At 37.4% G+C, this 25230-nt stretch overlaps 1 protein-coding gene across 7 annotated transcripts in view; it reads left to right on the top strand.

Annotated features, from left to right (window-relative positions):
* Positions 1-25230, top strand: part of SBF2 (SET binding factor 2) — a 231263-nt gene that overhangs the window by 182896 nt on the left and 23137 nt on the right. For 4 of the 7 annotated variants that reach the window (XM_088175608.1, XM_014876287.2, XM_088175609.1 and 1 more), the window contains 13 exons: positions 754-1007; positions 2212-2384; positions 2641-2714; positions 3105-3300; positions 3936-4063; positions 6227-6402; positions 7461-7606; positions 10936-11134; positions 12783-12979; positions 16945-17082; positions 17973-18068; positions 21450-21521; positions 23785-23969. In XM_088175608.1, the coding sequence (XP_088031734.1) occupies positions 754-1007; positions 2212-2384; positions 2641-2714; positions 3105-3300; positions 3936-4063; positions 6227-6402; positions 7461-7606; positions 10936-11134; positions 12783-12979; positions 16945-17082; positions 17973-18068; positions 21450-21521; positions 23785-23969 (2034 nt within the window). The remainder of the gene's footprint in view (positions 1-753; positions 1008-2211; positions 2385-2640; positions 2715-3104; positions 3301-3935; positions 4064-6226; positions 6403-7460; positions 7607-10935; positions 11135-12782; positions 12980-16944; positions 17083-17972; positions 18069-21449; positions 21522-23784; positions 23970-25230) is intronic. The other 3 variants (XM_014876284.2, XM_088175610.1, XM_014876286.2) reach the window with 3 other exon arrangements.

Genomic DNA, 25230 nt, shown 5'->3' with positions numbered 1-25230 from the left:
ATTAGCTCAACTTAATGTGGAAAAAGCATTTGCAAGACACCTAGCCATTCATTAATTTAACATCAGGCTTCAGGTCACTAATATGAGCTGCCAGATTCCTTTATTCTGCTTTGACTCTGTGCCATCTACCTAGTTTGCTTTAATCTAATGCTAGAATTGGACTCCAACATATAAAAACATGAATGTTTCAGCTGGTCTGGAAACTATTTATATAAAAGCTTCCCTCACCTGAACATCCTAGGAATTTGGAGAATATTGCCAGCATTGAGCCATGAGCTGCATGTTATTTCTCAATCTGATTTATGGCTTGTTCTTATTTGAGCTAAGTGGATAAGCTGAGGAGAGCAGCTATGTTAAAATCAGTAAACCACTCTGAAGAAGCTTGGAAGATTGGATGCCATAAAAAAGACCTTAAAGGCAGTGTTGTTATTTAGATCTGTCCACATTGTGCTACTGGTGCATTTCAGTAAACTGCTCTCAAAGCTCAGTTCCTATAATCATAACTCCCCTTAAACCCTATTGAGGGTAGTTATTTGCTCTTTCTTTTAAAATGAATCTGTAATTTAAGTAACTGAAGAAGCAGTTGGCAATTTAATAAATAAAGCTTTGGCTAAGCATTGTTTTGTAACAAGAAAAGAGTAGCTTTTTTGTAGCTTTATCATTTCTTCCATGTCTTTATGCAAATATTTATGTCAATGTAATGTAACTTTATAATTTCTTTTATGTCTTTATGTTCCTTTCTCTGTCTCCTAGGAGAAAACTGCAGACCAGGATAAGACAGCAATGGACCTGGCTGCTGAGCAGCTGAGGCTGTGGCCAACCCTTAATAAACAGACCCAGCAGGAGCTGGTGCAGAATGAGGAAAGCACAGTTTTCAGCCAGGCCATTCATTTTGCCAACCTCATGGTCTACCTGCTGGTACCACTGGATACAAGCAAGAACAAACTGCTGAGAACATCAGCTACTGGGGACTGGGAGAGTGGGAGCAACAGCATTGTCACCAACAGGTGAGTGTGCAAGGCCACTGCTCATCCAGCAGGATGGGTACATGGCTGTACTCTACATTCCAGATTGTTTCAGCATCTCCACTTCCTTTCAAGTTAGAAGTTTAACATGATTCCTCTCAAATAACAGAACTTTGTCTGGAGTGGTTTACTTCCATTTAAAGGAACATTGTATTGTCCCAGTAAGAATTTTTAATCTAGTAATGCAGATGCTGAAGACAACCATGGGGTTTGGTGAGAAAGAAAACAGCAGCCCCAAAACCACTCTGTTAGTTTTTTTATAACCACTGTATGAACCTAAAATCAAGAAAGCATTTGTATAGCATCTATAAAATCAGCATTTCTGTGCAACAGCTGCAAAGGAGGAAAGGCACTGAGGTCACAAAAAGCAGCAGGGCTAAACCACAATGGCAAAGGTTAAATTACTAAGGAAGCAGTGGGAGTGTAACACCAGTTCCATTCATTCCCTAGCATGCAAATCCAGGACATTTCATAACAAGCCTTCCTCCCTTTATGTTTATTGTCTTCATTGTCACCTCTCTGTACAAATTCTCACTTGATAAAATTACAGAACACTGTGTGAGAACACTGGCATCAAGTGAAAGATTATCAGGATGAAACTCCCCATGGAGTTACTCATTTCTGCTGATGGCACAAGTTTAATCTCAGGCATTAGGACATGCTCAGTAGACTGTTTGTGGTGTATGTTGCAATCTATGAATTTGGCCCCTAATATTATTATGGGAGGCATTTTTAGACATTCAAAGTACATCTCCCACTGACTTGCTTGCTTATCTAATGCACAAATTTTTTTTCTTATGATCTTTTTAGCTTTTGATTGCTTTGCTCTGCAACCTAAAAATCCATTTAATGTATCTTTCTCTATGGAGCTGGATATTTGCCTACCACGGGTTGCAAATACTTTACTTGATTTTATGAAGAAAAGGCATAGAGCTCACTTCCAAAAAGCTGTTTTCTCTTCTGAGTCTATCTGTGCTGGACTCATGGAGAGAAAATTGTCCTATTCATGAAATTTTGGCAATGAAAGTACAATGTAATTGTGGTACCACCATATGCTTTTAGCAAGGTGTGCAAATTATAACTAGAAAAAAAAACCCCACAGCTTCTCAGTGTCTATCCAAGTGTCAAGATGTGCATCACCAGCTGAACTGTTGACACTTGTTACTGCTTTTATTTCTGCCTTCAGCATTGCAGGCAGTGTTGCAGAGAGCTATGACACGGAGAGTGGCTTCGAGGACTCGGAGAACAACGACGTGGCAAACGCAGTCGTGCGCTTCATCACCAGGTTCATTGACAAGGTTTGCACAGAAAGTGGGGTCACACAGGATCACATCAAGGGCCTGCACTGCATGATACCAGGTAGGAATTGTCACAAAAAGGTGCTTTATAGACTTTATTTTTTTCTTTTCCTAATTAAACAAATGCACTTTCTAATTTGGGTTACCTCCAGATAAGTTAAAGTGTTGGATTTCTCTCCCAGACTGAAAGTGCTGTTGAATCTCAGATTCCTTTATGTCAGAATTTGAGAATTGCAGAATTATCAGAGTTTTAATAACAGGGCAGCTTTCTCTTTCGCATTATATGAGACTGCATTTATGTTGTTCCTGCTTTCCAGGCATTGTAGCAATGCACATAGAGACTCTGGAGGCTGTCCATCGTGAGAGTAGGAGGCTTCCACCAATACAGAAGGCAAGTGTTATGAAACATATTTGTATTCTTTACAAGTATTGGAATCATGAAATCTAGTCATCTTTTTTTTTTTTTTTTCTCTCTCTCATAATGTTATGAGGAAATATCAAAACGTTAGAAGAAAATTTCCACCAGTGATAAATAAAGTGCTTGGCTTTGGTCTCATGAAATGTGAAACCAGCAGAGCCAGACTTCTGATCACAAACAAGCTGTTGCATGCCCACTGCTGTTTGAGACCCATTTCTCTACATTGTGTCCAAACTCCATCTCCCTTCTTTGGGACTCTAGTGTCATAACAATTTTGTTTTTAAGCTTTTAAAACCAAATATTTTTACTAGCCTGAGGTATAACACTGATTTACACTTACACTTCCATTTTTTTTTGCATCAGCCCAAAATTCTACGGCCAGCTTTACTGCCAGGAGAAGAATTTGTCTGTGAAGGTCTCCGTGTGCTGCTGGATCCTGATGGCAGAGAGGAAGCCACAGGGGGACTGCTTGGAGGTCCTCATATCCTCCCTGCTGAAGGAGCTTTGTTCCTTACCACTTACAGGATTATATTTAAAGGCACTCCTCATGATCAGCTGGGTAAGAAAGTCCAAACAGTGATAATTGTGGTCCTTCAGATAGGCAGGATTTTGAGCTGGCCTGTCCACCTATTCAAGCATCAACATCATTAAACGTTTTTTTTTCAGATGCTGGAAGCAAGTGAAAGGAAAAAATATTCATGACTTGGTATTCTATCTAAAATTATTGCTTGGAAATAACAGTATTTTCTTAATATGTCAGGTCTTCTGAATGATAATTTTTCATGATTTAATATGTGCCGTTTCTAAGCAGCTTGGCATTCAGAAGTATAAATTTATTGTGGGAAGTTCATGGTCACATATGAAGATATCAAAGTATATAATTTCTGTTTATATATTGCATTATGAAATCTGAATAAACTTGAAATTGTTTCTTTACCCCCTACCGACCTAGTTTTTGGGGGTGCATTTCCATCATGTAGAAAGACTCAGAAGGAAGGAGAATATTTTGCTGAAATAGAGTAGAAATTCAGATTACAAATAATGCTTCAGGAATCTGCCAACTTCTCGGGTACTTTGCCTGAAATTGATCCTGTACTCACGTTTCTATGTGCTTATTCACCCTTTTTGGCAGTGTGAGCAGAGCAGGGCTGTGCTGTGCTCTGACAGGGCTGTGTGTGTGTGTTGTGTCCTCAGTGGGGGAGCAGACCGTGATCCGCAGCTTTCCCATCGCCTCCGTCACCAAGGAGAAGAAGATCAGCATCCAGAACCAGCTGCAGCAGAGCATGCAGGAGGGGCTGCAGATCACTTCAGCCACCTTCCAGGTAAAAGGAAGTTTTGTGAAAATTGACGTGGCTGCAGTCAGCTCAAAATATTTACGAGCAGCACTTTGCCCTGGTATTTGTGTAGAGTCTCGTTTTCTGCCCCGAAAGGTCAACAGACAAGGCAGAGCTCAGAGAAACCCTGGCATTTCTTGGCCCACTTGGTATTTACAGAGGGTTGCTATTTTCACATTGGATTACTTTCACTGCTTTCCTCACCTATTTTGGAACCAGAGAAGGTCTGGTTTGGGTCCAGAATCCCTTCGTGTAAGTAGAGGCTATGGGAGGCTGGTGAGAACCTGCCTTCTCTCTCCTCCTGCTGCATGGAATCAATATGGAGAAGCTCTGAGTATTGCTTTCTTCACAGCTCTTCACCATCTTTCTGTTAAAATCCATGGCAGAAAGTCATGGGATGTCACACATGGAAGCTGCACTTCCCAGGAGTTTTTAGGGTAGAACCAATAAGATCTTGAATTTTCTGTAGGATCCCCATCGATGTGTTCAACAAAAGTGTGTATTGCAGGGCAGTTGATAGAGATGGATTTGTAAAAATTAGGAATCTTGAAGTCTTCCCTGAATTTTCCTTCTTGGTTTTGATCTTAACTGTGCTCAAACCCTAAGAGATCAAAAGCTGCAAGCAAAGAATTTTATATCATGGACTGGAAGTAGACTGCAGGGCTTAAGATATGAAATACTTTGCTGGGTTGACTGACTGCAGAAGCTTATTTTCATTGAGGACAATAACTCCAACATTTGAAAATATAACAAAATAACATTTTACTAGATCCTTACAATAGTGAACATCATTTAGCTAATCATCCTTCAGTATCCTCTTCAAAAGCACAAAATTAGGAATGCAAATGAGTAAAACAAGCAAAAAAAAAAGTTATTCTTGTGGACTTTTGAGAGGACTTTTATTTTCCAGAAATCTTTTTACCAGAATACTTAGCATGCTTCAATGATGTGATAAATACAGACACAGCTCAGTGTTTTCAGAGCTGGATTCGGGTCAAACATCATCTTTGCTTTTGTTTAGCATAGTTTTGTATTAGGTTATGAGAACAAAAACAATCCACAAACAGTTTCTTCCCTGTCCCCTATGTAACAGCCAGGGTTCAACACAGGATGAAATAGCCCCTCCCCTTTGTTTGTTAATTATGATTTTCAGATGGGTTGGTGTGCAGCTATGCTGCTTGAAATCTTTAAAACTTCAGATCAGTGTAACCCCAAAAGACTGAAGAGCTCCTTTCAAGGAGGTCCTAGAACAACAGAGCCATTAGTCATTTGGAAAGTATTTACAAAACAAGTGAAATTGGAAAAGCAAGGATGAAATGCACCTCCTAGATGGCAAGCAAAGGAATTTAAAAGGTGTCTAGGTATGCACTCAGAAATAGAGTTCTAGCAAATTTCTTTGTTTGCTTTCTCCACATTCTTAGAGTTCTTTTGGGCCTTTTTATGGATTCTGTATTTTCTGTCTCTTATTTGTTTTCCCCGAATTGTTGACTTCCTTTCAGTGGATGAGATTTTTTTTTTCCCCCAGAACCTTTCAAAAAAAGCATTTTTAGTCAAGTGGACATATCAGTGTTGAATAGCACAAGGTTATTTCCTTTTTAAGGAGCAGATTTCACGATCACATTTTTGTTACTAGCAGTTTTCTATACTTTGCAAGGTGAGGCCAAAATTAGAACGTCTAAGTAATAAAAATAGAATGGTTGTGACATATGAATGCTGAAATTGCTGCCTTGCTGAGTCTTTGAAGTGCATTACCAACCTCAGTTCCCAGTGTAGGGGCAGAGCTGGCAGATGATTTCCCAGCTAAGCTGTCCCATGTGACCAGAATTTGAGCTTTTGGAGATGTCTTAGTGCCAGCACTACGACTTGGATTTACCAAAATATTTTGTATTTGATCTTACGAGAATTCCAGATGCTGCCTAGTGAAGATACCTCAGTATTAGGACGTAAATTTAAAATAGGAAATAAAAAATTCTTTAAAATGTGTAACAGCCATCAAAATAAATGAGACATATGTACATATATCTGTGTTTTTCTGGAGGGCATTATACTGTGAAAGTATGGCAATTTTGCTACTATATTTTAGAATCTTTCAATTTCTGAAATTCTCAGATTGCTTTCCAGTTTCTAACATGTCATGTCTTTAATACACAGTTAATTAAAGTAGCATTTGATGAAGAAGTAAGTCCAGAAGTGGTGGAAATATTTAAGAAACAGTTGATGAAGTTCCGTTATCCTCAGTCCATCTTCAGCACTTTTGCCTTTGCAGCTGGCCAAGCAGCACCACAGATAATTCTACCAAAACAGAAAGAAAAGAACACTTCATTCCGGTACAGCCTTTTCTTTTTTCTTCTCTGTTCTTTTTTCTGGTCTTTTCTATTTTCTTTTCTTTTCTTTTTTCTTTTCTTTTCTTTTTTCTTGTCTTTTTTCTTCTCTTCTCTTCTCTTCTCTTCTCTTCTCTTCTCTTCTCTTCTCTTCTCTTCTCTTCTCTTCTCTTCTCTTCTCTTCTCTTCTCTTCTCTTCTCTTCTTTCTCTTCTCTTCTTCAAATGCATTGACCAACCTGACAGCTCTGCACAAGTGGAGATCATATCAAAATAAGTGATTGCTATTTTGTATCTCTTTTAATTTCCTGAGTAAGTGATAGATTAATAGGATACAGATGTTTATTTGGGGTAGGAATTATATTATTTATCTAAACTTCTGGCTGCAGATTTGAAGGAGCACCTTATTACATTTTGAAACACACAAAATGGAAGTGGCATCTTGAGCTATGCTACCTCAAATGGAAATAAGATTGTGTATTACTTTATAATTAGTAGCCTGACCACTTATAGCCTAGTATAGATTAGGATTGATTTTACTCTCTGCATTTGCCCTACTGGTTTTTAATTTAGAGTTTGAGCTTTGGGTCCTCTTTCAAGTTTTATATTACACATTAGTTTTTACTGGACCATTTGCATCATTAGTCAATTCCAGAGTGGTAGCTCCTGTGATTCTCTGTTGATTAGTGCATTGTTGACACAGGAAATAGAATCCCAAGCTAGTCATGAAATCCTGAAACTTAAAGGTAATTTCTGTCTTTCCTGCCTTTACTTTGGCAACTTTCTAGATTTGTCACATTACTAGCAAAATAAAAAAACCTAAAGAAAGATGCTATCTGTTTATTCATTACCAGCATAAAAAAAAGACACAAATTTATCTCAAAGTAATACAATTTTTGTTTAAAAGTTAATACAGAAAGCAATTTTTCTGAAGTTTATAACTGTTTGTATTAAGTGAAAAATAATTAAATCCAATTTTTTTTGGCGTTCTTCGTAGAAATCCATAAATGCTATCAGATGAATCAGATGAATCTTCCCAAACACTTTTGTTGTTTTGCATTTGTAGCACCTTTTCCAAAAGCATTGTGAAGGGAGCAAAACGTGCTGGGAAGATGACAATTGGGCGCCAGTATTTACTGAAGAAGAAAACAGGAACCATCGTGGAGGAGAGGGGGAATCGGCCTGGCTGGAATGAAGAGGATGATGTCTCTGGTAAGAGTGGGACTTTTTTATCCATGTTGTTTAATAAATCTATCCTGTTATGCTTCCATTCTGGTGTATTGAATGAGAAATGCCTTCAACAAGGAATTGAAGGGTTTTCCTAGGCAGGAAAGAGAAGGGTTTCAAATCTGTGCATTTAATGAGTGTTTGCAGTGAGAAGAGGAAGTTGACTTAGGTCAGTGGTACAGCAAAGTACTAGATTATTTTTGAATTATCAAACTGTTTTAGATATATCTTTTAGATCATTTTTACATCCTGCTAGTGGAGATGAAACAGCACAGAGGCTGCAGCTTCCATTTATCTCGAGACATGTGACATCTGCAGCTAGTGTGTGATGGGAAAGCAGTAACTGGTGAGGTGCAAGAATGAGCAAATTGGAGACTATTGTGGATGTGGAACTGAGAATTGATTTCTGAAAGCAGCAGAGCTCATTACTACTGAAAATACCACTTCCCATATTTTTGGTTGAAATTATTTTGGGGTAGAAGGTAGAAAGGGGTTTGGGCACTTTGTGCAGTTTGTGTGATGGGGTGGAGTTTGACTCTTTTCCTCCCATCTGCTGCTGTCTGTACATCCTTATCTGGACCACTGCTAATTTATAATAAACCACTAGAGGGAACCAGATTCTCCTGTACATAAACAGGTGTTGTTTTGTCAAAGCATTCTTTCTTTAAAAAAAAAAAAAGTAGGCATCTGAGATAATGAAGTGTTCTTCAAACATTGATAATTTCTTCCAAACATCAAACAAGCCGAATTTTCCTGTTGCATGTTTGGTCACTGAGCAAGGCAACTCATGTGACTTAGGAGCAGAGGAATGAAAGTTGTCTAAAACAGGACTGAAGCCTCTGTTCCCTCTGAAATGGAAGAAAACCATTCCAGGCAAGCTTAAAAATAGTGTTTGTCTTCTTTAATTCCAGATAAAATGATGAGAAATCGGCAAAAAGAAAGGTTTGGAAAACATAGAGTGCTGAAAAATTGCATTCTTAATTGAATTTCCAGCATCTTCCTGAAGTGCTGAGTTAGCACGTGTTGTGATGCTGCACGTTCTTTGGGTCAGAAGCAATTCTGTACCTGGGTGATTCTGGGTGATTTTTCACCCAGAGACACCAAGCAAGTCAAACCTGTGTATTCAGTCTCTTGATGATGAAGTTTGAAGAGTTTTTGCATTGCTGATATACAAAACTAACAGTGTTCTTCCATGAACACGGGTGCTGTATAAGATTAGTGATAGTCACTTTATTCCTTCCCTAAAAAAAAAAGATGAAATTATAACTTGTGAGTCTTTATGCCTGCTGCTTCTCTGTTCCTCATAGGTGTTTGCCTAACTTCTTCCTAAAAGCTTTCAAAGGTGGAGCTTCCACAACTGTAGGCAGCTCATACTAATACTTAAACCATCCTCAGTGCTTGAGAAAAGCAATTTTCTGAGATTCAGGACTAAACATCATCTTGCTGCAATTTAAACCCTTCATTTCTTACTCTGCCACTATATACATATAGAAGACTCCCCTCATTCTGATTGCAATGCATAATGTGTTTATGATCTATTGTAATATTTTTCTGTTGTTTTCTGATTGTTAAAACAATGCAGTTCTTTCAGTTCTTTGTTTATTAGTCTTGATGAACTTCTGATCATCTTCATTGCTCTTTTCTCAGGCTTCTTTAGGTGCTCCACATACAACTTGCAATGTGATTTCAAAAGCTGGGCACAGTACTGGAGTTATTAGTTGTTGCCAATTAACATCTAATTTCCCTCAAATTCCTGCTCATCTCTTCATTTTCAGCTTAGAATCTCTCAATCATTAGTAAATTCTTTTTCTTACAGTGGTCCTATGTGTGTGTTCAATGAAACAAGAGACTGTGAAACCTTCTTTTGAAAATAGTCATATCTCAAGAACAGTAAAACAGAGAGATTATTCCTTATTTTTTCAAAATCAAATAAATCATGTTAAACTTCAGACAGCAAAATATCTTCACCTCCCTCTTCAGCTTAAGGACATGCAGAGGGGATCTTATATTTAGTTTTTTCTGCACAGGAGAGTGTTTTACAAAGTCTGATCACCAATGTACCTGCTTCCATGGGAGAAAAATCCATTTAGGAAAAAATATTTCACAAAATGTACCCTCATCTTGAGTCAGTTATAGCTTTCCATTCAAAACTGTTAAATACCAAGATTTTGTATGACCCAAGAAAATTTTTTCTAAAATCCATTTAAATTTCGTTTCTCATTAGTGCACTTCATATTTCAGATGTTGTGTCACTTCTTTTTACCATGGCAAATATGACAAAAGAGGAAAAAGAGGAGAGATCCAGAGTGTTCAACTTTATTATTTAGATCAAATAGAGAAGTTTTTTTTCTTTAGCTGAAAGGGCAAAGAAAATTTCTCATTTAGCTTTTATGCTAAGATGCACAGAAAAAAAACCTCATAGAGCTACTACTCCTGTAAATTCTGAATGTTGTCTACTGCCAGTAAAATGTTAATTATAGCCTAATTTTTATCTTCTAAGTAAGTTTAAATTCCAGTTTTATGAAGTCCTGTTTCGAGTTTAAATCCTCATATACTCTTCAGTGCCTCATGCATGAAGAAATGCTTCTCATATGCACATATTTCAGTGCTTGAGGTGGTAGCAAGTAACTGATACATGCTGTGAGCAGTAAATCTGCTCTCACAAGTATTTGGAAGTGGTTGAAAGTGTCACTAATAGGCAGGTGGCAGGTTTTGTACCAAGACCTTGCTTGACTTGAATTTCAGAGTAGTTTGAACTTGTGGTCATAGTTTTTTTATCTCTCATGGCTGACGTTTTTTCTGCTTTGGAAAGGGCAGCTGATCTGCACGGCTGAAGAAAGGTCCTGCCTGCCACTGAAATGAGACATTGGGAACCCAGCAGGCATCTCCTGTGAAATGACAACACTGAGCTGAACCAAGCCTTAGAAACATTGTTACCACTTCTGAAAATAGTTAAAAATAAAAATTGTGTTGTTTGTTTTTATCTTGAACATGTAATGAATCTTTAAAAAATGTGTAAGTTGGTAAAGAAAGATTATCTGTGTTCAGTTCAGTTCAAATGAACATGTGAGATAAATTTCTCTGAGATTTTAGCTAGAGAGATGTCAGCCATGCCAGTCACAGTAGGTAACTTCATGCTGTAATCAGGTTTGCTGACTAAAATACTATTTTAGTGTTTGTAAATTTGGTAAACTATGGTTTGCCTGTCCTGGATCTTGCCATTCATCACTGAGAGCAGGACAGAGTTGTTTAGGAGAAAGGAGCTTTGTTTGCTGGGTACCTGCTGGCCTCCCCAGTAAGATTGTTCCCTTTAGTTTCAGATGACAGTGAGCTGCACACTGGTGGGACCCTGAAAGCATCAGAAAAATCAACCATGGAGCAATTAGTGGAGAGAGCCTGCTTCAGGGACTACCAGCGTTTGGGGCTGGGGACCATCAGCACGAATTCTTCTCGCTCAAAAACAGAATACTTGAGAATAACTGCACTGAACAGGATGTATTCCCTTTGCAGGAGGTGAGTTTATCAGCTCACTTAAGTAGCTGAAACTGGACACACATGTAGGTATATCTGCATTAATATATTTGCATTTAAAATCTCTTCTGTTCCTAAATAGAAAAGCAAGCTTCAGAAGCAATTGTAAATAACTTTTTTTTTCTTCAAATTAAAAAGTATGCGTTGCAGTTGGCTTCATGAAAGTATTAACTTTAAAAGTTTGTCATGTGCTGAAAGTCACATGCTGTGTTTTAGCACATCAGTGTTACTAAGTCCTTTTTTTTTTTTTGGTTGTTGTGAAAGCTGATGTAGTTTACTGAGACTGCCCACAAAAATTCCTTTTAATACAAAAGCCTATCTGCATGAGTCATATCAGAAGATATTTGCATTCTCTAGAGCCAGTTTAGGCTGCTCACTGCTTTCATTATGGACAATGGAATTGCCAGGAAGAAGGGCACAGAAGGAAAATACCAGATCCTTTCTTGTTTTCTGACATGTCTAGAGTACTGATTTTCTTTAGTCACCATGGAGTACAATGCAGATGAAGGCATGAAATCTGTCCATTTTCATTATGCTTTGAACATTATGCAGGCAATCCTTTCCTCCCTTAAAACCATGAGTTTTTAATATTCTCTGGGCTTTTATTGAAAATATAATTATCTGTATCTGAAACAATTACAAGTCTCAGGATATAAATACTTCCCTACTACTCTATTACTGTGGTTGCTGTGTAGACTATAAATGCCATGTACATTTATTTTGTCTGAGGGCCATTGATTAAATGTCCAAGAATTGAATTTGCAGAAATATTGTATATTGTATTGGAAACAAAAGTTATTTAGTAAGCAGTAGCTGCTTCTTGTTCCTCATCTTAGTTTCTTCTTAACACATGAAATTGGCACATAAGTTGATTTTTGATTTTTTGGAGGAGATAGAAAATCATATTTCATAATGCTTGAATCACTTATTTCACTAGCATGAACAAAACTGCCATCTTTCTGTGTGTTCTGTCTTTAAAGATATTATATCAGTGAATTTCCTGATTTGTCAGTGTGCTGCAGTGTTTTAAACAGAAAACAAAAATGCAGTGTCAAGTGCTCTATTCCAAGGACTCTGACTGTAAAATTTAAATGTATTTTTCTGTAAACCAAAGGCTATTGTTTCATTGTGATACTTTAGGCAATCTAGCATTCTTTCCTTTCAATTCTCATATTTCTTGTACAATTGTCAAAATGGAAATACTGAATCATTTGTGTACCTCAAAATTCTGTTTTATTGCTTAAAAATACAGCTTCATTATAGTGACAGATAAAAGATATGTTGAGAAGAAAGATACTACCAAAATAAAATGTAACCTGAAATGAAAATCCAGTAATTAGTAATTACTGAATTAGTAATGATAATTAATAAATAAGTAATGATAGTCTTGCAAATTGTTCATAATTAGATTTCTATTTAAAATGCAGTTTTCTTAATGTATTTGCTAGGCTTGGACTAAAAATTACCTTCAAAACAAAAGTGAATTGAACAGTCGAGGTGCATTTCATTAAGACGCGTTTTCAGCTTGTAACTCCAGGAAATTTTTTTATTTTTTTTTCCATTGCTGAGCGTTTTGAAAGCGACTTTAATTGTTCAATTATATATTATTTTTTCCCCCCCCGTTTTGCAGTTACCCTGGGCTGCTGGTGGTGCCCCAGTCGGTGCAGGACAGCAGCCTGCAGAGAGTGGCTCGCTGCTACCGCCACAACCGCCTGCCCGTGGTGTGCTGGAAGAGCAGCAGGAACAGCTCCCTGCTCCTCAGGGCCGGGGGCTTCCATGGCAAGAGCGTGGTGGGCCTCTTCAAATCCCAAAACACACATCCCACGGGTGAGCTGATGCTGCCAGGGAAGGGATTCCCCCGGGATCCAAAGCTTCAGGATATAATGGGTTATCTGGTGTTAGTCGTCCCCGTACGTCAAAATCTGGAATGGTGTGAAAGCTGTTCTGAAAAATGTGAATGAATCATTTGGACAGGGATTGGACCAACATAAGATTTATCAGAATAGTTAGTTTTTCATAAGAATGTAATATTAGGGCAACGTTGATTTTGGAAATAACGTTCATTGACATCCATCATTCACAGGCAGTGTTTAGGATACTTCAGACTGCCCAGATTTCCGTCTCAGGCTGATGGCTTTTTCAGAGTTAATTTCATGCCAAGAGTGAGTCAGTATTTTCTTTAATCAAACTGATAGTTGTTTAGAAATGATCCCAGAATTAGGCCATAATTTTTCTTTATGGAGGAAAAGGAAATGTGAGGTTGAATTGGAGTACCAGAAACTCATTAAGGTAGCAAAGAAATTCTTTTGTCTTGTTTATGTTTGCATTTCTCCCCAATAATGGCTAAAATGCAACTAAAAATTTTGACTCTATTCCAGTGTGTTCCATAGAATATTTCAAAACCTATAAGAAGCATACTGTGCACTTCCATACAAGTGGCATGAAAGTAATTTGAAGATTATGTGGTTTAAATATTTTTATATAGTCCTCCATAATTTTTCCTTCAGATAATATCTTTATAAAAGCCACGTTTTTCCTTCTTTTTAAGAGCAATTTATATCAGGCATAATGAGGTTTTGTGTGTATCAAATGCACCTTTAAAATCTCATTATTTCAAAGATATTAGGAAAAATGTTTTTAATGTTAAGACAGTGTCTGGACTGACTATTAAGGCTGATTTGTGAATCACTAATTATCTGATGAATGTTCATTGCTGTAACATTATTTGAGTGTATCTCTCCAGTGTTTTATGGGAGCATTTTTTAGTTGGAGTGATGAGCAATGAAGGCAATGAATTGAAATTTATATAATGAGGTTTTGTTGAAAGGATTAATGAAATGAATCAGGGAAGTTCTACCAATAGTTGACAGAGCAGCTGCCAAAGCTAATGGCTCCACCAGTTCCTCCACATGCTTATGGTGTGAATCCCATGGCAATTCAAATGTCAGTCTTCAGCTGATTTAATTCTGATTCTCCTGGCTGAAATACACATGAGGCATCTTTAACCTGGTACAAATAGAGAATAAATTGAAAAAAAAATCTGCAGGAATAGCCTCCAAGTTATGGAAAGGCAAACACTTTGATTTTTCTGTAGTAGTTTTCTAATGGTTTCTTTTCATAATTTTATATAGCCTTTTATATTGCCATTGCCATATGTCCACCAGAATATTATGGAGTTATTCCAGAATATTATGGAGTTATTCCAGAATATTATGGAGTTATAATAATTCTGGTGGAATTATTATAATATAATCCCACCAGAATTACTTATGGAGATAAAGGGATTGACAACAGCTGTGTCTGACAGATACTTGCCTCTGCAGTTACTATTTCTTTTAAAGTGTGAAGAAAATGAAGATTTCCCTCAGGAAGGTACAGCAATGAAAATGGAGGATATTTGTAGGGTTTCTTAATGAAGTTGAAGCTTGTTGAAACAAAAGTGCTCAGCAAAGGTAGTTCCACACAGCAGAAGTTGTGTGCAGTGAAGTCCACAATGAAAAACACTTTGTGGAGCAAACGAAGAGGACAGAGATAATCTGATGTTAAACTCAAATTGACAAATTCATTCTTTGCTAAGCAGAGACTTTGTAGGAGTAGATTTTTACTGGATTGATACAGAGGAACAAGGAGGGCCTGCTGGAACTTGGTGAGCATTTTTGTGATTTCCTGTTTCGTGGTGAGTTACACAAGTTTCAAAGCGAAGTTGGAGGTCAATATGTTATATAAGAAGCACAGAACATATTTTTAGAGAAATTATGCACAGCACTTAATTTCTGTGTGGAACCAAACTGCATGTGCAACAGAATTGTGTTTTCTAACTTCTTCCCCAAAAAAAAGATTATTAACAGATGTTCAGATATGAGATGGAGAGTGTAGAGATCTTTTGAAATGTTTCTTTGAAACCTGCAAGTTGGTTTCTGAATTACTTTCACCTCTCTGGGAATTTTGTTGCAGAGCATTGTAGTTCTAAATATGACATTCTACACCTAAATTAGCATTTATTGGTCAGCCACCCTGTAGGAAGAACATTTCTGTTTCTTGGATGTAGTAACACCATCCAAGAGAAGGGTTTTCTTGGTTCAGGCTGAATTATTGATTGTATTAGGGCTTGTAAGATAAAGATGGAGCAACCTGTGACCAGGCATATAAAGCACACATTAGCATTGCAGGACTAAGCAATGCATTTCTTTCCTGAGATAAAAACAAAATTAAAGAGGATAGAATTGTTACTGGGATTTCCATCACCCATCTTTTGTTGAAATCCACGTTGCAGTGGTGACCTTCAGTGTGGTACAGCACTGGAGAGGGGTCATGTCACAGAAATGCCACTTCACCTGTGCTGGGAGGGGGAGATGTTTTCAGTCACCTCTGTATGCTGCTGTGTGTGGTAAAAATGAAGGGGCAAATTTTCCATCTCTAATCCATCACAAGGACATTTTTGCCCTCAGTCTTTAATTCTGATATCTGCTTGGTTCAATGACAGCCTTTGATGTCAGTCAAACTGTTTTCTGAAACACACACAATACTCTTCACAAAATAAAGCTGGGTTAAGTGCCAGTGCTATAGACATTGTCCTTTCATTTAGACAGTACATTTCTTTTAATTTAACTAAATTGTTAAGATCTAAATTGCCTTTTTGTAGTATTATTTCAAGGGCTAGGGGGCCCAGAGATCATTCCTGTGGATTTCAGGATGTGCAAATCCTGTGTAGGAGTAAAGAGAAAATAATGTTCCTGCTTAGGCTTTTTCCACTTGGTCAGACAGAAACAGCATGATGTTTTCTGCAGGAAACATCATCATCACTTCCTAATTCTACTTTCAATTCAGATACTAATTTCTTTCTTGAAATTTCTTTTGCCACCTCCAGCTAATTAGCTTACTGTCTATTAGTCTCCAGCATAGAATCTGATTGGATCATCGTTGGAGAAAGCTATTTACAAATTACCATGGTGTTCTGTCAAAATGTGCTCAATCAAATTCTTTGACTCTCTTATTCCAAATCTTGGCTCTTGTGAGGAAGATACTAAATGCTGCTTTAAGCAAATGTGAAATTTTTGCCCCATAGGAAGTCCAAAGATGGCTGCAATAAACTGGAATTCCAAAAAAAAACCAATTTGAAAAAACAAATTAACTGACTCATGGATACTAGACACCATTTTGTCATTGTGCTATAGCCCAGGACCTGAGCTTCATCTTCTTTCCTGAAGTCTTTGCACCTGTGCAGACACAATGGGTGGGGTTTTTCTGGTTGGGATTGTTTTTTTTATTTTTGAGGGGTTTTTTTTTCCCCTTGATTCTGTGTTTTGTTAATGATTTTTTAACTTTATTAATGGGCACTGTATCCCAAAGAACCTCCAAGTAGAGGTGAGTAACCTTCCTTTTCTGCAGTGAGGAAGAGCTGGTTGAGTGTGATACTAACTTCCTTTTGTTATAGAATCAGATCTCTCTATTCTCTGCACATTTTGCTGACAAGTAGCACAAACTTAGAAATGTTACTTTGGATTTGGAGAGTGAAGGGAAAGCTTCATGATCTTCACTCAGTTTGTGCTGATCATGTAAAGGCTAATGATGAATGTTTTAAGTGACCATGAGGTAAAAGTTTCAAAAGTTCAGCTTTGTGTGGAATGCAAGAAAACATTGCTGGATCCTCTTGTCATGAAAGGAAAGAATTTTTGAACCTTTGACAGACAGGACGTTTTCAAAATTCTGCTTTACACAGTAAACCTTTTATTCTGTGTATTTACAAAATATTTTTTCTTTTTTAATACATTCCATTCTTCTTGTGACTCTAGCTCCTGCTTCTCTAGAATCTTCCAGCAGTATAGAACAGGAGAAATACCTGCAAGCCTTACTGAACGTGATTTCCGTCCACTGCAAAAGGAATGGCAGTAACACCCTCACTGTCAGCCCAACCATCGCTCTGTCTCCAGGTAAAATTGGTTTGTCCAGTGCTTTTCTCTGCCTAAGCTGATCTGTGACTTTTCCATATGAATTCTCTTGTTTCTTTATTGTTAGACTTTCCAGATAGCCTGTTCATTCTTGCTTTCAGTGAATATGTTTTCTCTTTGTAAATGATGTTTATAATCTTTCCTGAAATACTTTTCAATATTAATCTGGCAGTAAAGTCTTTTAAGCATGAGCTGCATATTGAATAAAAGACTACCAAATTTAAAAGGATGCAAAATCTGCTCTATTTTATATAATGAGGCAAAATCTGCTGTATTTTGTATGAGGTTGGAAGGTCAGAGCAGATAACACTGTTTATCTGCAGCAGCAATGGAAGCATACAGACCTCTTTATGCATTGCACACTCCTAATGGATTTCCACTAATGTAATTTCCAAATAGAGCTCTTTTTACAGTGAAAGCTCTTTCAAAATGCACTATTTGAGTTATGCCTAGGTGGATCCATGAAAAAATTAACCCATGTTTTATTTTATGATGAATTTTGGTGAGGTTTAGGTGAGGGTAACCCCAAACGTGTCAGGATGGACTGTGTGACTTGAAATTGTGTCTGTCTTGTCTAAGTTGGTTGTACTTGGCCTAATACTGCCAAACAGGGGCTTTTCTTGTAAAGTAACACCATGCCAAAGTGTGTGTGCTTTGCTTCATTTACTGTCAAATATCTTGATTGCTTGGCTCTATCTAACACCTCCATACTGTTGCCAATGTACGCATTTGTCTTAAAAAATAAATCTAAGGTGCAAAATTGGCAAGAATTAGCTATATTGGATGAAAAAGGGCATTTTATCAGCTATGTTATTAGTCTGGTTAACACTGTAGCTTTTTTAATCTTCTATTCTTTTTTTGGCTGACTTTAGGCACTGAAACGAGGGCTTCAAGAATGTCTACTGTGTTTAAGCAGGTAGTGCCAGGACATTTGGATGTAAATCTATCCAATAGCTTTGCTCGAGGAGGTTAGTAAGACTAGCACCAAGTCTATTATTTGAAGTAATAAATGATGAAAAAATGTTAGTGAAATAAAAATAATTATCCTTTCTGTTGATTCATTGCTCTATGAAACAACAAAACAGAAATTAGATTGGACTCAGTCTTCAACATTATCTAATTTCTGTTCAAATCCTTTACTTACCATTGAAATAAAGTTGGTTTCATGTTGGAATTAGTGAAAAATTAAACACTCAGGGATTATGTTTCTAAATTTTTTGGGATTCATCCATATTTTTAATTTGTCTATGTATGGCCTGAAAATGTATATTTTTATATAAGCATTTAATAGACTTTTGAATCTGCAGTTACAGATCATTCCAGTATGTGTCTGAAGTTTAGCTGATGCTTCATAACATTACAAATAATCTGGCAATAATTTTACTCAACATAGTAGGGAGTTATGTGGCCAGGTGTAGTAGGTAGGGAGATAAAGTACATTCTCTGGAAATAGTTATTCCTATTTACAGGGGTCATCAGTGTCATTTCTACAAGAACATCTCGTTTTGTTAGGGGGATTCCATCTACTTGTACACTTCCAGTTGGGTGAAATTACAATGATTTTGTACTGTGCATAAATAAATGCACCCAATTCCTTAAATATAGGTTTGATAAAATAGGGATGAATCTATTCCATAAAAGAGAGCATTTTATATTTGATTTATTACCTTTCAGCTGTGAAGGCTCCTTTGACAATTATTTCTAAGCACCTAAAAGCTGTTTTCTTCTCTTTTGATACCTCATCTAGAATTATTTACATTGAGGGCCATTCCAACCTAAATCTTCTTGTGTGATACAAAACCTGCAGCTTCATAGGAGGGAGGATAAAAAGACTTTGTAGAGAAAAACTTCAGAAGAGGTGGATGGGATTAAGGAAATAAAAGAAAGAATAACGAGAGGGAGGGGGAAAGGAAAGAGCTCAGGGATGTGTAGAGAAGTGCTGTGAGAATTGTAGCAGAAAGGAAGAGAGGGAAGGGCAGGAGAGGACATGAGGATCACCAGACTGGGGAATTCTGAGCATTTTCATCAATCCTAGTGAATGCCTGTCTCTCATCTAAGAGTTGTGTTGATGTCCTGTGCTCACTGTGCTGTTCCTGTGTTGGAGCTGCAGATGGATAAAGCTGGTGAGCTGGGTCAGACTGGGCTGGGGACAGCAGCAGGGAATAGTGGCTGCACCTGCTGGACACACGGTGCTGTGGCCAGCCTGGCTGAGCCCTGGAGCAGGGGCACTGCTGGTGGCAGTGCTGGTGGCAGTGCTGGTGGCAGTGCTGACAGCAGAGGTTTGGTTGTGTTCCATCCCCTGGTGCCAGCACCAGCCCAGTGGGGCTGAGGGGCAGCCAAGGTTCTGCAGATCAGGCAGGGAGGGCTCGCTGGTTGCTGTGTGGAAGTTGAAGTTTTGAAGAGAAAGGGATTTCTGAAATAACTGCTGCTGGTTTCTAGGATTAGAGCTCATGCTGTGTGATAGGATGAGATTGTTGCTACTCAAAGAAGGAAAAAGGAGCCCGAAGGCAGTGTGAGGTCACAGATGTGATGTTTTGTTGGACACTGAAATCCCTTGGCTGAATTTCAGCAGCAGTCAGTCGGAGGGCAGGGAAGTTATCTTGTGTCTTGCTGGATCTCTGCCACACCTGCCCTGTGTCCCTGAAAGTGTCTGCTCCCAGTTCTGCAGGATCCAGGAGGACTCTGCTGAAACGTGAGAATGTTTGACAAGTTCAGTGGGAGCCCTAGGGAAGGTGAGAAGTTGACAGGGGAGAAGGGAACAGAGAAAGGGAATATCTCCCTGGAGAGAAATAAACACCAGGGGTTTTTAGATTAGCTGCCACAATGCTTTTAAAAGAAATTTTCAAATACACAGGGTATATAAAATCTCTAAAATTGTTCTCAAATTCTTTATTGCAAAGTTCCTCACTACTTTTTCACAGCTAGATGTATTTCACATGTGAAGCAGCAAGCAGCTATGGATTGTACACTGTGCAAAATACAATAGCAGTGTTTTTGTGGTTTGGATTCTGTCTTCACTCTTTCTTTCCTTGTGTTTATTATCACACATACCAAGGCTCAAAAGCCAGGTTCAGCTAGGATACACCAGTAGAAAATTACATTTTCAATTTTTTTGTGCCAGACAATGTATTTGTAACACATACCAGTTTAAAATATAAGTTAGAATATATGTTCCAGTGCGTGAACAGTATTTTTCATTTTTTAAAACCATCATTGTTCTGAACACTCATCAGTAGTTCTGAATATTTGTGTCTGTGTCAAGTATGATTTTTTACTTTATCTGGAACATTGTCACAAAGCATCTGCCCAAAGCTCAGTCAAGTTGGTTTTGATCCGAAATATTTGGTCAAATACTTATGTTTCATAATATATTTTTATTCTTTGACCTTTTCTTGGTTGATACTTTTCATGAAAATTGTAAGTTCACTCAAAAGCCATAACTTTTCCTCTTATATTACTTTTAAAGTATAATGTGGTTCTATAGACCAGCACTTCTTACCTGGCATTGCTGTGTAATTTAGCAGAATAAAAAGTTTTCTCAGTATGTTTGCTGCTGTTGCAGAAATACTACAATATTTATAATTTAAAAATACAGACCCAGCTCAGAGAACTATTTTCAAAGCAGGAAGCTTTAACATTTTGAGTATGATTGAGAATATTTGTATTAAAAGGACTTGGTTATGTTGATGTGGGTTTTGAGGCAAAGGTATATTCACTGATAAACACATAAGGCTCCCACAGAAAATGATGATTTTTGCAAGGGGAGGGAAGATCACTTTCTGTGGTCGACATTACATGTTTTCTAAATTTATGATTGTACACAGGCCTTTAAAAATGTTTGTAGGTGTATAGAACTAATATCTTGCACTCTGCTTTAATTTTGAGGTCCATTAAATTTTAAACTTAATGTCCCTAGACTAAACCAGCTTTGTGTAACAGGCATCAATGTTAGGATTTTTAATTAAACTAACTTTCAGCTGGATAGAAACTTGAAATAAATTATTCAACAGAATGATTTAATAATGATATTTCCTTTGGTATTATAATTTTGGAAATACACACGATGGCTTTGCTGCATGTTTGAAGCTATTGCAATGACAATGGAAATGATTCCTGTTTGATAAATGGATACCTCCTTCCCATTTTATATTGGTTTTGTGGCTTGATTGATGTTTTGTCTTGTGATGCCTAAGACCCGTGCTGTCTGATAAATCATGTACTATAAAGAAATGCAATATATACTAGATCTTTGGAAATTAATAAGTAACCCTTTTCTTCTCTCCTGCAATGTGTTTGGCTGCAATGTGCATTCCATTCCTCCTCCTTCTGTCTTAACTGTTATCTGCCAGTGCTTGGCTACAGAGATAAATGTTTCACTCATTCAAATTCCAAACCTGCAACTAAGGAAAGAGTCCATCAAGGTACTGTATTCTGTGTCCTGAATGCCCATTCTTTTCTTCCATCCTCTGCTACAATGTCTTAATTCATTCTGAAGTGATGCTGACAGAAAGCCTTGTTTCTGCATTAACAAAACTTGGGGTTTTTTAGCTCAGTGTTGTGGATTTGTTATGTTTTGGAGGTTTTTCACCCGTTGAATGTATGCACAGTGACAGTGATGTAACAGGGAGTGATACGTAGAAAATTTTCTGGGTGAATATTTTAAACAGCTAAAAATCAGTTCTGGTAAAGAGTTTAGTATTCCTACTGCTTTAGTAAAATAGCTAAGAAACATTGTTACCTAGTCAGTGAATTTCTTTCCATAGTTATTATTAATGTTAATGAACAGAGGGAAAATTAATTACTGTCAAATCAGAAAGTCATAATAATACAGTCTACACCAAATAATGAAAGCAAGATACTGCTAACAAAAACAAACTACCAGGCAAAAGTACAATAGAAATAATTGTGCCTTTTAATCACTGCTGCCCATGCTGGTAAAAGTGTTCATCTGCATGTATTTGTGTCCAGTTTTGTTACTTTTGCTGTGCCACAAGTGCTAATGATGGGTGCATGTGTGAAATGCTCCAAAGTGTCGCTGTGTGTTTTGTACACTTCATCTTTGGGGACAGCACTCTGTGTTGGAGCTTGCACTTTTCACACCAAATGATTGAGAACTTCTTTCTTTTATTAAGTGTTTGCTGTGATTTCTGCTTGCTAAAACCTTTATTATTTCACGTGTAGTAGCTGAGACGTGGAATAAAAGTTTGTACTAAACACTCCTTTAGTACTTGGTGTTTTATACAAGTGGCTGCCTGTGAAGTGGCAGCTTTTGAGGGCTGTTACTGGCTCTGAACTCCTTGCCAGCCCCTCTCAGTTGCTGCAGCTCATCTGCTCACATCTCAGGCTAGCAGCCAGACAGGCAGACAAGTCCCTGTTGAGAATTATTGTACAGAATTATTATTGAATAGAAACCCAATCCTGCTTCTAAAAAATAGAATAAAATTATTCTGCTGGTTGAGCTGTCTCAGTGGAATTTAGTGTAATCTGCATCTTTTTTCTTCTCTGCACATGGTTGGATTTTCCTGAAGAGGGGTTGGTGTTGGTCCTATAGTATCTAAATTTCTAGCACTGTGAAGTATTTCTGGTGCCTCTTTTGGGTATCTTGCTTCACAGATTTATGGACAAGAGTCTCTTCTGATAATCTGATTTACTGCATATGGGGATAAAGAATTTCACACAGCCATTTGGGTGCCAAATTTAGCGTACTTTAAGGGATTTGATTTTCAAGTAGTGCTATTCATACCCTGAGAATCCAATACCTTTCACATGCCTCACATTGCACACACAAAAACAATCTCACAAAATCCTGGGTATTAATTGAGGTACAAGAAACAGAAAAATATTTACTGCTTATCTTTTCTTCTAGCCTAAAACAGGCTTTGGCAATCTGGTTTAATTCTTCTTTATCACCAAAAATCACCAAAATTTCCTCCAGCATGATGAGACCAGAGCATGTCTGTGTGCTGTAGGAATTTCCTGTCCTGGCAGTGCCAATAGAGCTGCAGCAGCAATGTGCACTGTTGTGTATATTATATGTATATATATACATATATATGTGTGTGTGTATAGTGTATATTATATGTTTGTATATTATATGTGTATATATATATAGTGTATATTCTATGTGTATATATGGAGAGAGTGTATATTCTATGTATATATCTATATATATATATATATATATCTAGGTGTACCATATGCAGGCTCAGAGTGGGATGTTGCAGTGATGCCATTCAGAAATTGCTGTTTGCAGCTGCACTCTGTGGTTCCACATCACACTGCACTCCATGCTGTGGCTAGCTTTGGGATTTCTGGGCTTTCCTGACTTCTGTCCTTCTAGAAATTTCATTTCCTTGAACATTGCTACATGGACATTGTTATTTGCAATAGCTTACATGGACATAGCTATTTGCAAATTGTGATTTATCACTGTATTATTGCTAACACAACTGTTTTCTCTGCAGTAGAAAGCACTGTGCAGAGTTAGCTGAGTGTCTCAGGTTAAACAACAATGCATTAGGATGGTTTTGACACTTTTTGTTACAAATCTATTTCTTTCCAGCACATGCTGTTAATTATGCCCTGTGAGGGATGCATGTGCCATGTTTAATCATATGGCTTAGTGATTATGGTCTCCAGTGTCTCACACAAAGTGTTCTTTAAATCTTCTTCATCCTTATGAAGGTGTATGGGCGAGCCTTCGTTCCAGCAACCGATTTATCAACACTCAGACTCCATTCATCGATGTTGGGGCAAGACTTGCAGGGAAGGATAACACCCCTCCCTACAGCAGCAGCTCTTTTCTGCAAAGCCAGCTTCTGAGGAGACAAGCAGCCCTCTATATATTTGGAGAAAAATCTCAGTTAAGGGTAATGACTTTTTTTTTTTTTTTAATATTTAATATGGTTTTTATTTGGTTGAGTTTAATTATTCTCGTGTTGTTACAAGCAGTAAATGATATTCAGGATAACGTGGGAATGTGTTATGGAGGAAACAAAATGTTGTTAGGCAGGGAAGGAATTATCAGAGAAAGAAACCTTCAGTACTGTGGGCAGCACTAAAGTCACATAAAGCCAAATTGATGAGAATAAGGCCAACCCAGAACTCCTGATTTGATTACATGGTATCTACAGTTTAGTCCATATTATTTGATAGATTTTAATATTTTAGATGCAATTGTTTGAAAAGCAGGTGTCCTCTAATTCTTAGTTTAACTTGCTTTCTGAAAACTTTGTCAGATTTCTTTTTATAAATCTCTGCATTCAAAGATTAAAAAAACAGGTTTTTTTCTACTTTCTTATTAAAAATGTGGATGTTCATAAAATCTTAATGTATTTTTTGAAATACAAAAGGTCCAAAACTCATTATTGGTAGTAGGAAAACACATCACTATTCCTCATTATTCATTTTTTTCTGGAATTATGTTCTGTCAGGAGGTGGAGGAGACATGCTGTACCAGAATAATGCATCAATTACATGGAATCAAATTATTATATTCCACTAATGATGACTGTTCTATTTATTCGATTTCTTAATGAATGATAAGTGAAGAGTTCAGTCATGCATCTACAGCTGTGTAGCAGAAACTACTGCTTTATTCTGCCAAATGTCACATAAATTGATGAGGAAAACAGAAATATACATTTTAAAGAAATGGTGCTACTTTGTTCAGTTGCTTCTGTCATGCATTATTACAACTTACCATTGTTGAGTTACTGAATTTATTTTTGAGCCATGCCAAAATACAAACAGAATTAAAACAGAGCTTTCACTTTCCTACATTTTTTCCTTGGCATTCTGTGAAGAAGCTTAATGAAGATTATTTGCAGGCCAAGTTTAATTCAATGAAAGCAGATTCTGAAGAAAACTCGAAAAGCTTGGCATGAACATCTTTAGTGATGCTTCATACATGAGAATTGGGTTTTTTTCCTAATAATGTTCTCCAAGTTATCCTTTTCATCATAATCCATTGGGTTTTGGTGAGGTTTTTTTCAGTCAGCTGACTTGTTCTCTTAATTCAGTTGTCCTCTCTTATTGCTAAATGCAGTAAGTTAAATAAAAGATGAGGAATTCTGCTAGGAAAAGCATCCAGCTGCTGCTCTGTGCTGAGCTGGGTACAGACAAACAACT

This window comes from Sturnus vulgaris, chromosome 18 (genome assembly GCF_052056855.1).
Source record: "Sturnus vulgaris isolate bStuVul1 chromosome 18, bStuVul1.hap1, whole genome shotgun sequence".
In the NCBI taxonomy this organism is placed as follows: Eukaryota; Metazoa; Chordata; class Aves; order Passeriformes; family Sturnidae; genus Sturnus; species Sturnus vulgaris.
Note: the sequence above shows the minus strand (reverse complement) of the source record. Positions and strands in the feature narration are given on the sequence as shown.